Below are 16,814 nucleotides of genomic sequence, written 5' to 3'. Positions count from 1 at the left end.
AACATCTATTAAATGCAGCAGCTGCAGCACCAGAGGTACTCTAGCTGTAAAAATGCTCCTCCTGGGTGGCAAAAGTTACATCTTTCAACTGACCAAAGGAAGACTCCAGGTAGTTCCATGTGCATTGTTGATCTGAGGGCAGCATTGCAGCTCGTTGCTTCACTGACCTTGATCCAAAGGTGCCTGATTTTCTGTTTGTTTGTCTTTGCAGATCTTTTATGTTTTTACAGAAAACTCATGAAAGAAGTCTAATGATGTCTCATTAGAAACAGCAAACAACTAACTGTTATGAATTCATAATAAGATACCATAAATAGGTATGATTAAATGGGTACACTGCTAAATACACTATGTAAAAAAATAGATTATCATATAATACCATAGAAATAGATGAACATATTTCATGTATTACTAGAGTCTTGGACAGAAGCAGCAACAATATGGAAAAAACACATTAGAGCTTTATTTTACACCTCAAAAGTTTCTGAAAGGGTTTCACACAGACTACCACAAGTCAAATGAAACACAGACATGCACATTGTAGGTGTCTATTAAGCAAGAAAAAGCAGTGTGGATGAAAGAAAGTTCAAATAGCCAGCAACATGATATTAGAAAGTCACTGCAATGTGAACCTTTCTGTACTTAATAGCCTGAACACCACACTTCCCCAGACAGCTCCTGTGAAAGGCTGACTAATTTGGTTCAATACAATGGCCACTCTACAGCACCAAAAAAGACAGTACATATCCAGAGCACCATATGAAAATTTTTCCAAATGTGCAATGTGAAGCCTGAAAGGTAGTTAATTTATCACAGAAGCAGAGATTCCACCAGTAACTAATTCAAACTGCTGATGATGCACTAAATCAGAGTGAGTGATGAGCACATACATAGCAGCAAGTGAAGTTCAAAAGGATACAGATCTATGTGATCAATGAGCTGTCACACAGCAAATGAAATGCAGTGTTGACAAACGTACAGTAATAGAGATGAAGCTCCAAAATAATCAAACCAAATATAAGAAAATTTAAATAAACCAGTGCAGAAATACCTCATTACAGAACTGGAGGTGCCTTTTTAAGCAAATCTACCAGACATTGAAATCACAGGGACTTCTCTCTCTATTTAACATGAAAAAATAAAAACCAAGCCCTGATTACTTGAAGAGATGCATTGTCCTAAAGCAGTAAAACCTTCCCAAAAATTCAAACCAGTGACACCAGACATGCAAGAAACCATCTGTTTCAAGCACGGAGTTGGAACAACAGCCTACAGGAGAAAATCTCACACAGACCTAGTATCGTATTGCTCATTACCACCCTGAGTGATGACTGAATGATAAGGCCAACTTACAGCTTCTTCCTCGATCAATCTGTGCAGTTCAGAAACATAATCAGAGCAAGTGGTGCTGACCAAGCCTCTTCATTCTCTAACCACTGTCTTACCTGATTGATAGCTTTTTCACTGAAAAGCTGTACCATTTTGTAAGAAGAGTACTGGCATTCAGTGATGCGCACTTCTTGAATTTTCCTGGAGCATAAGAAACTGCACATCATTAAAGATGCCAGAAATTTTAAAAAGACAGAAATCACCTACTGTGAGAAGGAATGATTTATTAGACATTTTCTACAAAAATAATAGCTGTAACTTTCTCATATGCAAGTGTTACCAGCTGTGGCTACTACTGTCATAATTCAATTATTCATTACAGCCAATAGAAATATGTTCTCTTTTGCTTTTGTCTGTGGAGTGCTACAGGAAAACAGTAAAAAGGCTCTGTCTGTTACTAAGCCTTCTGTTTGAAAATGTCATATGATTCAAGGCATTATACCTTGAAGGGCTTTTCAAAAATCATACCTTCACTAGTCTCTTGGCTGCAGTTTTATTGTGGAACTGCCACACTATAATCAAATGGCCTTTCTCAGTATATTTACTGTGATAGGAACAGGCCAGTTATTCTTGACAGATATGAATCTCTACAAAGACATCTACACTGTAAAAAATGAGCATTTCTACAAGACTTTTACTTCCTTGCAGACTCCTCAACAGAGCAGTTTGTTGAACTGTTACAGATCACTTGCTCATTTGTACATTTAATTCAGATAATATTCATTGGCAAAGAATATCCACCAAAGAGCACCATTCTCCTCCATCAACTTTTCTCTTCTTTTTAATACAATTGATTATTTTCTTTGACATATAAGGGATTTTTCACCCCCAAGCTGTCTTCACATGCTCTTCAAAAAGTCCACCTGCCAGGTGACTAAGAAAAAGCAGGCAATTAACAAAAAAGGTAGCAATCCTATTTGTTTCTTGCTCTAAATCTTATTTTTCCTCTCCTTAACCCAAAGGCTATCTTATCGGTTGTAGTTTCTCTTCTAGGAAAGCTCTTATTCTTTAGCTCTTAATAAGACAATGAATCACACCTTGATTTTGATGAACCCATGAACAATGCAAGCACAAACAAAGAGCTACTCATTTTGGTTTATGCCAGTTTAATAAGAATACAGGATTACTTTTTATCATCTCTTAAACACTTAAGGACATAGCTTATACACTAAAAAGAATTGAAATAATATTAATACTGGAAATATAATAGCATGGAGAGGTGACAGTATAGAAGGTTCCTGGGGTGCGTGCAAGTTAACTTCCAGACGCAGTTGGTGAGCGAGACAACTAGAAAAGCTGCCCTGCTGGGTCTCAAGGCAACATAATGTGAAATCCCAAGTGATGGTACCAAAGAGCTAAAATGACTATACTAGTGCGTGACAGAAAGGGTAAATTAGTCCTCCAGTTTCCCTTATCATTAGCAAAGCTACAGCCTCCCAAACGTATAGTGCAGGAACACTATTTTGTTAGATTCACAAAATACAAAGAATTAAATGATTGACAGATATTTCCAACTGTATAATTTGTAGCTTATGAAAACGCTTATGAACTTTATGTTTTATTTTGTTCAATTTGAAGACATACACATGAAAAATCTCTCTCTGTATTTCAAACTGGTTTCAGTTAAAATCATCATCTTCCTACTGAACTGATGCCAAGACTTTCACTAGTCAGATTTTCACAGTCAGATTTTTCATAGACTTTCATTAGCAAACAGAACAGTTTCTATTTAAAGCCAAACCAGTGAAAAGCAGAAACAATAGGAAACTATTCAAATAAAAAAACAAAGCTCCATTACAACTTTATGGTAATTATAATTAATCCCTGCATAGCTATTCTTTGATCTGAACTTTCTTCTCAGTCTATTTCAGGACAACTTGCACACTGTTATTTCTTAGGCAAACGTAGAAGAAAACAGAAATACAGGGTTTGAGATGTACACACTGAAACTTTCCCTTTCTAAAATCCTGAGTGACATACTTCACTGGGAAAAAGTGCTACTGAATTTCTCTGTGAATGGATCTGTGCAGGCAACAGTTTCTGGCTGCAATATGGAGTTTGCTGGACTAAGAACAGAAGTCTTACTATCTCAAACGATATGATGGTTTTACCCTTGACATACACAAAATTTTATGAAAGAAACTTTTGATTTAAAGATTTCTCATCTGGATGAGAAATTTATCTAACTGATCTGACCTGGTGTTACAACTAAGAAAATGATCCAGCTGGGTCCCATGAGTAAGTTATGCTGCAAACCCTGAATGTCCTGTATACTCTCCAAAAAGCTGCATTTCCTCAGCAAGTTTCCTTTTTTGCCTTTGCATGGAAAACACCTCTCTGACATGACCAGTGCATTCATTTAATTTTTGTTTTATATTTTATCTTCCAATTTATTTTGGTTAGAGGTAGAATTATTCTGTTAAAAAATGACCTGATCTTAGACGTAGTTTATTTAAATTTCAAAATGAAAAGCTTACTAAGAACAGATAAGATTGATTGCTCCTTCCAACTTAGCATAATTGTATTTCAGGTGAACATCAATTTACTTTAAAGGACACTTCTAAGTAGCAGGCTGCATCATACATAATTCATCAATCACAGCTGCCTGTAACATGATTTACTCAAGCAGATTTCAATGGAATAGAGGGAATCACATTGTTTTTTATGCTTTGGCTTGTTTGTTTTTAAATAGTTTACGAAACACTCATTTGTGCTGAATTATTGCTGAAAGGAGTTCATCCTTGGTAATCAGCATGTTGAATTTCTTTCTCTTTGTATAGAAATGTTACCTTTTTAAATTTCTTTTAAAAGACAGAGTGAGTTTTCAAAACATCATTAAGACAGAGAGCATTCTAAGCTTATTAAAGGTAAAAATAAAGCTCAAGGATTTCTTTCCTGTGGAGGAAGGGATGGCAAAAATATTTATCTACAAGGCATTATTCATTTCAGGGCTGTTTATTTTCCAGCTGGCTTATATTGTTATTATTTGTTAGACCAGCAGTCAAATGCAGGTGAAGAGAAGTAGCTACTTCCTCAGCTAGTCCTTCACATAGTTGTCACACAGATAAAATGGCTTTTATGTGGCAATCCACATGAAACTCCATGAGAGTTAAAGTGCAATCACTTAATACACCAAGAAATACAGTTGAAAATGCATCTTCAATCAAATTCAGCTTCAGGGACATAGTGGTACCTCAGATGGTCCTAAAGTAAAGTAACATTTCCACAAATTGATGCAAATATAGCTTCAGAAGAAAAAAAGAGAGATCAAGGGAAAATGCTAGTACACATCTATACAAAGACAGAAATGCCTTTACTTACTTGTAAGCCCATTTGAAACACAGAGTGACCCATAAAGTTAGCCAACATTCGAATCAGAGCTGCACCCTATGGGAAATAACAGAGAAACAAAAAAGTTACCAGTTTCGAATGTCAATATAACGTAATAAAAACACTCTGAAGCAGGCATTTCCACCCAACACTAACATCTTGAACACCTGTAACTAAAACAATCTTTATTTGTGCTAGAATGAAAAAGAAAGAAAGAGAAAATAATGCAAACACTAACTGGAAAAGTGAGTAGTCAAAGTGATATTGTTAATATCCTGCCCCATATACTGAACAAGGCACAGGTCATATAGCACTCTCCCCATTGCTGGAGCAGGTATGTGGCAGCTCCACAGCTGGGTGAGCCCAGCCCTTCTATGCACTCAACAGAAATGCCCAGTTTTCAATGAGAGCAAAGAAACAGTGTTGATTGCAAATTCCATCTCAGTGATTATTCATAATATTTTTATCTCCATAACACTGTTGTACATAAGGATTCAGTGATACTTCTTTCCTTCATTAAAGCCTTCAAGATCTGATGACTGAAAGTGAAAAATTTCCTTAAGAATTCTATAAGATGTGGATATATATACTTGACTTATTAATAGTCAGTTTATTTTCCAGACTCTCATTTAAAGAGCTAAGTACTTGTATAGCACTCTTTCTCTGTATAGTACTGTTTCTCTGCTTATAGCAGTTCTTACCCTTTTCCCCTTCAGGCAAAGCACAGAGATCTAAAAGACAGGTGATTCTAATTTTCAGTAGTTACTGCAAGAAACAGACAGATACTTGCAAGAGTAGCTTTTTTCAAGCATCCTTTTTGTGTTTTCTCTCTCTCTCTCAGAAACACAATTGCTGTCTGTTTTCCCCCTGCACAAGTGCTCTATTTCAAGCAGAAGTAACTTCACCGATCTGCTTTGACCATTTAGCTGTAATATCCCACTTTGCAACATAATTTCAAGCCAACCAGTCTTCCAATCCCAATATTTAAATGTTATACTTAGTACTGATCACTGTACGAGAGGGACGACACTTGCAATCACAAGTCAGTGAATTAAAGGCTTTAAGAAAACATGATGCTAGAACTCAACAACCTCATACAGAGATGAAGGTTCAGGAATTAGGTTAACACTCAAGTAGAAAATAATTTTAAAAAGAGAAGCATTTCATAGATTCAAAGATTTCCATATTCTAAAGTCAGAAGGACTAATACAACATTTATTCTGCATTATTAGAGATCAAGCAGTAATTTAGGCAAAAAACTCTATGGCTTCTCTTTACATAATAGCATCTATTTTAGAAGATTCAAGAACAGAATAATGTTTCACAGCACTATATAATGTGTCACAATTAATATTTCCTCTTAGAGCAAAAATACATACCTTTTTACTAATTGGAATTTATCTAGATTCGCTTACTTGAATTTATCTAGCTTCAGCTTTCAAAACAAGATTTTATGTCTTTTCCTGCTAAATTAAAGTTCAGAGTAGTTTGAAATTTAATAGTTGTCCAATTTTTAGATCATTTTATACACTCTACTGATTTTTTTACACAGTGACTATTTTAAATTTCTGAATGGATTATCTGTAATAAACAACATTTGAAATTATTACATAAATCAAAAATATTTGTAAATTATTAGTAATCTGTAAGAAAACAAGTTCTTCATATAAGTAGGAACAACAAGTATTATATAGTTTGCAGAGTAACTGAAGCAAAAAAAAAAATTGAGGTGATGTTTGCAGTTGCTTTTAGGAATTGAATAGTGAAAAAACCAAAATATTGTGTTTGCATTATTAACACCAGGATACATTGTTATGGTGGTATATAATCCTATTTGAAGATAAATCATGTCTGGAACACATAGCAGAATAGGAAATAGCACCTTTCAAAACATATTATTACCTGAATAGACAAGACCATAGGTCAGGAAGCATTATTGCCCTTATATTACTAGAAGAACACAATGAGTAAAGTTCTCTGAGACATTTAAGCAGATAAACAACATATAAATCTGTTTAAGCAGATAAACAGAAGATTTTAAAAAATCTCATAAATAGATAAATCCTATTTATTCTGTAAGTAACTTGGGCAGTCCAAAACATCTGAAACAGAAACAAAAAAAACCCATAAAACAGATCAGACAAAATCCTCGACATGAAGACATTTTTCCATTCAGCACATATCACTTTTCTTACTCACCATTCAGTATTCCAGGATGCCCTTGTTTCTCTCTCACAGTTTAAATTTCACATAGTAACAAAATACATATGTTTATATAAGCACCTTGACTCTACTGATATCTGTAAAAAGTAAGCAAGTGAATACCTCCATATAATCTTGCCCATAGAGTCTTTTTTTCTATCCAGAGACCAAGAACTATCATATACATGTAAAGAAATTATAGAATTTCTCTCACAGGTAACATTGGGATGGACCATGGCTGGCCATTACACAGCAAACAAAACAGCAAGCAAAGAGTGAATGGAGAGTCAAGGCTCAAAGGCAGGACTGCTCTTTCAAGACAGATCCCTTTCCACAGCTACTTTAGAAGTACTTCCTACCAATTAATTACCTTCAGGAAACCCAGCCTCCTTACAGCTTCCAGAACAACAGGCTTGTCCTTGTTCTGCCATCATCCTACTCAGGGAAAGCAAATGCTTTTTTGACTTGTTTGAGGAAGGGAATGGATTCAAAAAACTAGAGAACTTTAAGAGGGAAAAAGTGTCATGGAGAAGAGGGAGAAGAAACAGGAGCAAATGAAGCCCTTGGTGTGGAGGGGAAAGAAATGGGAGGAAACTGTTCATTTCACCTTCCTTGCACTTTTGAGAGCAGGCAGAACAGAGAACAGTGATACATTCCTAAGAACAGAAGCTATTGACATGTTCACAGCTCTGGGAAGGGAAGGGAAGGATAAGGCAGCAAACACTGGCACCCTGACTGGAGAAAACACACAACAAGTTTGCAGGCAGAAAGGTAAAAACCAAGAGGTATACAGAGTAACTGGCATAAAGCGCGACTTACTAAAAGGAGAAGCTTGGAAAATAACCCCAACCAGGGGGTTGTGGGAGGTAAAGAAAGTATGTGCAGTAAGTTCAATTATAGGAAAAATAGTTTGGGGTCATCTGAATGGCCCAATGTGCTGACATTCCCACTGCCTATGGGCCTGGCAAGCAGTGAACCAGATGGAGTCCAGAGGACTTATGCTGCCATACCTTCTGAAAGTTTCTCTGACCTAGACCTAAACCTACAGAAAAATCCCAACAAATCAGTCCTGCTGCAGGAGATGCCCTTTGGAACCTGTCAGCATTAATCTCCAAACACCCTGACATGCAAGGAGTCTGCTCCCCACTTCACTCTCAGAGACACTTCTGCTCTGCCAACATTTGTCCACCTAGGAAAAACATACAATGTCTTGAGAAGAAAACTTGCCTCTCCTACTAGGCAGAATGACTGTTTATTGATGATTTAAGTGCTCTCCTCCAGGCACTGGAAGACTCAGTACCTTGTCAAGAGGCAAAGCACATTGGTTTAAGAGGTCTAGTGGAAAGCAATTCTTTCCTAGTCAAAAAACATACTTAGTTCCTGCCAGTGTAAAATCTGACTCTCCTTAAGCCATTGTACCCTATCTTAATATGTCTACTCAGAAAAACACACAAGTTATTCATCCAATGATTAATGGCACTACCTGGGTCTGGTGAAGCACTGCTCATTAGCAGATCTCACAAGTGCTCTGTGAGATTAATGCCAAATCCTGCAAATTCAAAGGAAACTGTGGCACACCACAGGGAAATCATTTGCCAAAAATCACCCGGCGCGCTCCTCATATAACCTATGACACAGCTGAAGTTTCCTGAGCCTCAGCATTGTGACTCAACTGCCATAGGAAAGGAAAGTAGAATATGTTGGCTACTCCATGGAAATTAATTGCATACAGCTCTTTTTTGCAAAATGCTCTTGTGAAAGGCTCACCCATGGACAGTGAGCCAACACTGCCTGAAGGGATGGAAGTTTATGCACTTTCTTACCCTGAAGAAACTTGTACAGTCACAACATGGTACAGACAATCCATAAACAAAATTAGGAGAAGAATCACTTTATATATAAGCAGAACATGTTTTTGAAATCCACAAAATGCAGAGCCAAGCTAAGGTATTCAGTCTAATTCTCTCCATGTCAACACAGAATAATGTGATTGCATCCGTGATCCCAGATTAGTTTTAACTAATTTTTAAAGACCCACTCCTACATGTTGATCCTCTTACATCACTACAGACCACAATTACTGTAAGTCAATTTACTATAAGACTTACTGAATTTCTCAATTTTATTATACCCAGATTCTTAAATTAATTGTTTTGCTTGCAACTTGTAATCATTTTTTATACAAATGATAGTACCAAATGGAATTTTCTGTAACAGGAAAAAAGTAAGTCTAATGTATGAACCTACAAAAATGTGGCTACTGCATACAACACACTACTGCCACAGAGCCACACAGGAAGTGATACATCTGATCCAATACAGGTGTCTGTGGCACCTGTGACTACAATCACTGTAGTTGTTTAAACTTCTCTTACAGTCAATGGGCTTTACCAGTCACCTCTGGATGCACTTCATCTAATCTTAAAGTAAACCTCAGACTGGGGGAATTGTACTCTAAAAGCACCATCTCTTATAATTCACTCCAAAAGTAGGCTTGAGTGACTACTTCACATGTATGCATCTGCACCGCAGACATCTAAAGTGCAGTGAGATGAATTCAACTGCACTGTCCAAAAAGGCCATACACAGATTGATTCCCCATTCTGGGGGAATTCCTGAATTGTGGAGATAGAAAAATGGTGTCACATGATCCTTTTGTATATATAGTCAAATAATATATATCATATTTTGTTTTATTCTACATGCAATACTTTTATATAGGACTAGCAAAAGTAGGTATTCAACAGAAGGCCCTGAAGGGAGGGCAGAGTGCTTGCTAGCTGAAGCTAGATGCACTATACTGAACAGACAGCAAAGAAAAGCACTTAAAAAATAGAGAACTGGTGAAGCAGTTGCAGTGAAGGGAACAATATAAAAGTCAGCAAACCAGCACATAGGGTTATGCAGAAGCCAAGAGGCATGAACAAGAGGCCGTGTGTGAAGAGATACAAATAAGCTAGAAACTCCTTCAGCATTATTCTCTGAAGAACCAAAAATTATGTCATTATTCTAAAAGGTTCTCATGAGAGAAAAATGTCAGCAACACAAAACAGAAACCATGAACTACAGCTGACTTTTTGTAATGGCAAAATAATCAATTGTTCTGTAAATGCATTAGAGTGAAGGAACGAACAGAGATCATAAAAGGCTGACCTGGAAAACACACAGCTCTTCTATCCTCCTTTCCACAAAATTTGTCATTTTTTTCCTGTATTATCAACTTTTTCTTTTTGGTTGTGCTTTGTGCATGTTTTGCAGTTTTTGTTTTAACCATACGATTGAGATTCATCCGACTGACTGCAAATGCCTATATTGTAGCTAAGTGATGCTTGCTCAGTTGTACACAGCTGAGCCAGCTGCTTAGACTTCCTTTAAAGGCAAAGGAGAGAGAAACAAACACTTTAGTTCATCCTGATTCATCTCATCCAAAGGCATGCATCTAAAATAGGACAGATGAATTTCACCCTAAAGTTGCCTGTTTATTTTCACAGAAAATACAGGGAGGTGAGAGGACCACTCAGTTGCAGGAGTCTACATGGTGAACATCTCAAGTGAGATGACACCAATCCCTCTGAAGATATTTTATCCTGTACATTACAAAGAAACATTTGAAAAAATGAAAAAGTAAACAGTGGAAAAACACCTCCCCGAGTTTGCGAAGGCTGATACAGCATCTTGCAGGCTTACCTATCAATTTACCTCACATAACACCAAGTATCAATCATAATAATTACACAGACCTCAATTCATCTCTTCTTCACTGAATAGCCACCTTGCCATCCTTCCTTAGGAATTAAAGTTGTTTGATTTAGTTCAGCAAAATGCTGTTTGTGACACAAAAACTAAAATCAGGAAGGATCCTGGTATGAAAAATACCACCATGGTATCCAAGGTGTAAACAGGGAGTGAGATGCTGAAGAGGGGAACACTGGACTAACAAAAAAAATTACATAGCTGAGGTTCTAAAACAGAAATTTAATGCATCAATTTTCCACAAAACCTCCACCCATCCATTTTGCTGCTTCTCCTGATTAAATAAACAAAATCAAAACCAACACTGAATACAGGTGATTTATTAACTTTCTTCTACTGTGCAGTAGTCAGTTCAAAATCAGTCTTGATTAATAGGTAAGGGCACCTCTTGTTTTTCAAATACAGTGGGGCACAAATAGAAGGCCTACAGTTATTTGTCTGTGTGCTAATATACCTGCAATTCAAGATTTAAGGTTACTTTCTCTCTAGCTAAGAGAAACATTAATTACTCTATCCTCTGCCTCAATTAGACTAGATTTTATTCACACTGTTAGAGCTATTGTTATCAACAGTAAGTTCTTATAATCAGCTTCATTTTCACTGAATAAAAGAAGACTCGGACCACATATAGGCACTCAAAAAGGCAAAATTCTTTCACAAAGACCTCCTGATTTAAGATGAGAATCAATATACAAAGTTTCACGGCTATTAGTGTATACCTGATATGTACTAGTATCAATGCTTTTTAATGAATCAGACACAGTACACATACATTAAATAGTTCACTCCTTAAATGATCTACCCTGAGCTATAGGAAAGGTGCCTTGTCAAAAACTTTATTTAAAATCCATTGTCTACTCACTCTCCCTTCAAGAACTCCAGCTGGACAAAGAACTCCCTTTGCAGCAGTGATGTCAAGGCAAGATCAACATACTAATCCACGTGCTCAGTTATCTTACCCTTTATATCCTACAGAGTCCCCATCTCTCTGGAGAAGGAAGACAAACTCATCAGCCTATAGATCCCAGGACATCCCCTGGAGCACTTCCTATACATCACCCCAGCAATTCTCTAGCACAGCAACTGTTTTCTAGGATGGTCTACATCCCATTGCCAGAAGTTCTACAGCTCCATAGCTGGTTAGTCTCAGAAGGTGCAGGTGGATGCCACTCAGATCTGCAGACTTTCTAACAACTAACATTTCTTTTAGTTAGTGTTTCCCACATACCTACCTCAAATCCATGTTTTCTGCAACCTTTCTGTTGTGAAGAATAAACTGAGCATGGAAATTAACCTATTCTTCAGTAGGAAAGTCCAACATAAAAAATACATTGCATCTCCCTGGTACATCCTTAAAAATCTGAGTCCCCTTTTATACTTTGACCATTATGTGGTCCCTCACAAAATAAGCCAGAGCCATATCTGTTGCATACAATCAAGTCAGGCATACACTACCTCAGCAGTATCACCTAAGAACACAGAATAATTTCCAATTTTTGGCTAATGTTTAAGTACTGGTTGAAACACACCTTTTCTTCATGAAATGTACAAAGAAGGATTTCTTTTAGAACTGCAAATGTAATAAAAGCATAATACAGGTTGGGATTTTTTCTCTTAAATGTTGAACATATTTTTACAGTTCTCTGTTAAATAGAAGCCTAAGGATACCCACAGTCAAATGGGCTCTTAAGTGAGTATCATTTAATTTCAGTTTAAAGCTCCTAAATTCATATATTATTCTTTATTTCTCAAAATCTAGGATAATTTTGTGAGTCTAAGTTCATTTCAAATATTAGAAGAGCATGTTCCAAGCACTTACACAAAGAATGCACATTGGCACTTTAATTTTGTAATGTGAACACTAGCCAACAAGTAATATCCAAGTCATGTTTTTCAAAACAATCATTCTTTGTTGGTACTAAGCAACCACAGCTGGATACACCATGAAATTTAGTTTATTGGGAAAAACACAGCATGAATTAAAACAAAAGAACAATGTACATCAAACATGTAGCAGAAATGTGGCATTTTAAAAAGAATTACATAAAACTAAAAAAAAAAAAAAAAAAAAAACCAAGAAAAAACCCCCTAAATTAAATCTGTTGAATCTTGGAGGTATTTAACAGAAAAGAAATATGTCTCGACTAAGTCACATCCACAGCATTTGCTCAAACGTACAGCAAGTAATGTATATGTAAATGAATTATTTAAAAACTTGGTCAACTGATCTGCTGTGTTACACTACATGCAGTGCACCAAATTTATGTAATTCTCCCATATGAACAACTGAACACTGGGAAACCACTTTCAATCCCAGGTATTGCACTTTAGCTGCATTTCCTTAAGCAAACATACTCATTGTATACTCTTCCTTTTTTCATTTTCCCACACAGGGAGAAGTCCAGCCATTCCTCAGCTCCCACTCGGAAGGTTATGCTGAAATGTATTTTACTTTCCTACCTTTATCATCTAAGCAGTCTTTTATGGTGTGTGGCCTTCCTCTGACAATTATGGAACAAGAGTGTCCTATTCATGACATCAGTTACAACATGATCCTGTTGCAGGCTCCAGAGAGACCTTTGCTAAAGTACTTCTATCAAGTTGTAAGAGCAGAGATAATTGCAAAAGCTTCTCTGGAATTCTTCAGCTGTCTCTATCAAAAATATCTCATCTCTGAGAATGGCATAAGTACCCACTGAGAAATTCTTTTCAGGGAATTAATTAGATTGTATCATGAGTCACCAGCACTAAATTCCTCTTTCATTTTCAGAAACTGAGCACTGTAATGCAACAGCATAGCTATTTTCTGTATTCTCCAATGACACCTCCAAATATTACAAGAAAAAAATTAAACTTAATGCAAGTGAATTTGATAAGTGCGAATGCTTCCTTATTTGATTAGGGTAACAGAACATATTTGTTTAAATGAGTAAACATGTGCTTCTGATTTCCTCCCAGTGACAGAAATGCAAAATTTTTAAATTAATTCCTAGAGGCTTCGTCTTTGACAACCCACATAAAATCCATGAGAAGAACTAAGGAAGGAGATAGATACATGCAGATTATGCAGCATACTGGTACAGAATGTCATGATATGACACTATCCTAAGGGTCTTTGTCCAGGTCATCATTCAGTGATGCACTGAAGTATCTTAAGCACACAAGGAACCCAATTTAAATTCCACAGCTTACATACATAAAGTTGAACAACTATGTACTTGCTGATTGTGGCTCTGACTGGTTTCCCTGCACTTAGCAACAATTGTAAAATTGTTAATGAATTAAATACGTTCATTAAAATGAGCTCAAACAAAACCATCCCTGCTTGATTTTAACAATACAGACTAGAAAAAAATATCAGTCATTTAATTTATCTTCTTTACTTTTTAAAGCAATACAATTTCCAATTTATATTTGCTTATCAAGTAGTGCACACTCACAAATTATCATGCTGTTAATATTCAGCAATAAAACCAGGATATGTTTTAATGAAGAAAATAAACTTACACTATTTTAAAAACTATATTAACAGCATGGGTAAACCAGTATTTTTAAAATCAGCCAATATAACTACACACCTGTAATGTACACAGTGTTATATCCTCAAAGATGCATAAAGGCACCTTACGTTGTTTTTACAGAATGAAAGGCCATTTATCTGATGTGAAAACATCACTGAAAAAGTGACATTATATTCAAGGAGAGCTTTTCACTTGGAAATCATAATCATTTTCTATTCTGACCAACACAGCTGTTCTAGTGCTGGATAATACCAAAATGGTCAGATAGTAAGATGGCTTTGGTGAAATGCTTGTCTAAGTCATAAATTCCATTGCAAATTTTAGGAACGTGACACAAAGAAGAAAATCCAGGGGTAAATGACCATAACTGATCATATTATTTAGCTGGATATTGTCACATCATTTTCCTTGAATAACAAAATGTTTTCCATTGCCCAGACAAAATGCTATTGTGACTCAACTTACAACAGGAGCTTTACTTGGCCTCACCACCAAAATCACTCTAACATTTTCTAACACCAGTGACAAGGACAAAGGAACATTATACGTTTTTATAAACTGCTTTTGTATGAAAATCTTTGAGAAAAATTAATATTCTTTTTCAGTTCACTAAATACCACGTAAGAATCTCAATCCCTTTGAGATTTGAAATTGATTTGCAACTATCCATAACTAAACGTGTCATTCTAATTTCTCTTTTTTAATACCTCCCCTAGGCTTCATAAATTATCCAGTACCTAAACATACCTTTAAAAAGAACAGCAACAACAACAATACAGTGTGCCAGAAGCTGTTCCAAAGAGTCCCATTTAGAATAGAAATCCTACAGGATCGCATTTTGATCAAAGTATTGACCATATGCTTATGACAAGGTTTTTATTCCTTTTACTCTAGTTCATTACCTCCGATTTATTTTCTATTCCTAATTCTTACAATTTCTTCCAAGTTACTTTAACACTTTTAACTGTTTCTCTTCTTTTATTGACCTAAACTAGGATGCGTACCAGCAAAACCAGCCTTTGCCTGTACACAGTTGTTGTTTTTTGGACTCCTTCAGGGACAAAAATAAGAAAACACCCATAAGTTTCTGCTTCACCCTTTGCTGAAAATAATCATTACAAAGCAGAAGCAGAGAAGCAGAAAAGGCAAGTGCATTTCAGGACCTCTGTTGCACAGGCTGGTGTACCTCCGTGTACACCTGTCTTTATGAATACTCTATTTTAAGCTATGAAAACATCTGAGACACCAGATGCACTGCTTTGTGCCTTCTCATGGCTTCCTGTTTGGGAAGGAAGGATGGTAGGACACGGTGCCTAGACTCACTGTTGCCATTTCTGTATTGATTATCTCCTCCAGCCCTTTGGAGGGCTATTTCCACTTGCCACTGCCTTTCCATGCAGAACAGGCAGAAGGCTTGTACCACAACAGGTCATGTCTTCCCAATCACTCTGCCTCGATGGAGCAGTCTAGTCTAATGAGCTCTTCTTCAAAATAGAATGCTTTTATTAACATTTGTGTTCCATCTGCATTATTTCCAGTCAAACCCATATACAATCATCCCTGGCATGGGGAACATAGCAATCCTGAAGCACTGTCTGTGTGTAGCTGCTTATATACCACACACAGTAGTTTCCATGTTTCTTCTTCAGAAAACAAGACCTAGCATACACTAACCAATGTAAAGGGTTAAAGAAATTTTGTTACTGCTTGAGTCAGGATGGTACAAAGACAAGTTAAGAGAACCATTTTAAGTATCCTGAAGCACCTGTCTAGCTTTATGCATTGGCACCCACCAGCTGGACTGGGACTGCCTCCATACTTTCGGACAGGCACTCTTGGGGTTGTTCAGAACTTGAACCTACTGGTTTCACGGGCTGCGTTTCAATGACTTTCATACTGGGAGCAGTAACAACCTACAGCCTTTTTATCTAAACAGAAAGACATTATTTTCATTACAAGATACCTCCTTTGTTCCAATGCATTAGGAACAAATGGGTCTTGAAAGCACCTTCTGCAATCTAGGCACTGACCTGTTGCATTCACAAGTCACAGAAGAAAAACCAGCATCAAGCAAATGTGCACCCTTTGGACTTAATGGCACTCACATACAACAGCACAGCTAAAAAATGGGAGAACAAAAAGCTCCCCCTTTATACCATAGTGAGTGGGTTCCAAAGCCGTATCAATTGTATTTCAAGACTTTCAATTAGTCTGATACCACCTTATATTATGAAATTAACTAGAAGAAAAACTAAAATAAAATCTATATTAAAATTTAAAAGCATTTGTCTAGTATTTCTTTCATTGTTAATGAGCTACTCCCACTATTCTGTCACTTCATAGATGTACATCATCACAATTTCATTGCACTCACAAACTGGCTTTCTAACGAACTACTATTCCTGGACAGAATACAGGATGGTGGTTTGGGGTTTTTCTTCTGTTTTGTTTTTTATTTTGTTATTTTGTTATTACAGTGTGAATGTTCTTCCCAGTGGCTGAGGAACAGAAGTAAAAAGAATGAAGTTTTTAGAGAGCCTTTCCAGTGACTGCATTAGCCCTCCACATTCTTCCACATTGCACATTAGTTCTTCCACATTCTTGCAGAACATGCTACGC

General features: G+C 36.6%; 1 protein-coding gene across 1 annotated transcript in view; it reads right to left on the bottom strand.

The window, feature by feature from the left end:
- The window catches only part of TRHDE (thyrotropin releasing hormone degrading enzyme), a 193,662-nt gene that overhangs the window by 80,254 nt on the left and 96,594 nt on the right, over window positions 1–16,814 (bottom strand). Inside the window, exon 7 of the mRNA XM_085045076.1 lies at window positions 4,711–4,776. Coding sequence (XP_084901202.1) covers window positions 4,711–4,776 — 66 coding nt within the window. The remainder of the gene's footprint in view (window positions 1–4,710; window positions 4,777–16,814) is intronic.

This window comes from Lichenostomus cassidix, chromosome 1Aa, assembly GCF_008360975.1.
Source record: "Lichenostomus cassidix isolate B80296 chromosome 1Aa, HeHo_3.0, whole genome shotgun sequence".
Lineage (NCBI taxonomy): Eukaryota > Metazoa > Chordata > Aves > Passeriformes > Meliphagidae > Lichenostomus > Lichenostomus cassidix.
This window is presented reverse-complemented; position numbering and strand designations above follow the sequence as displayed.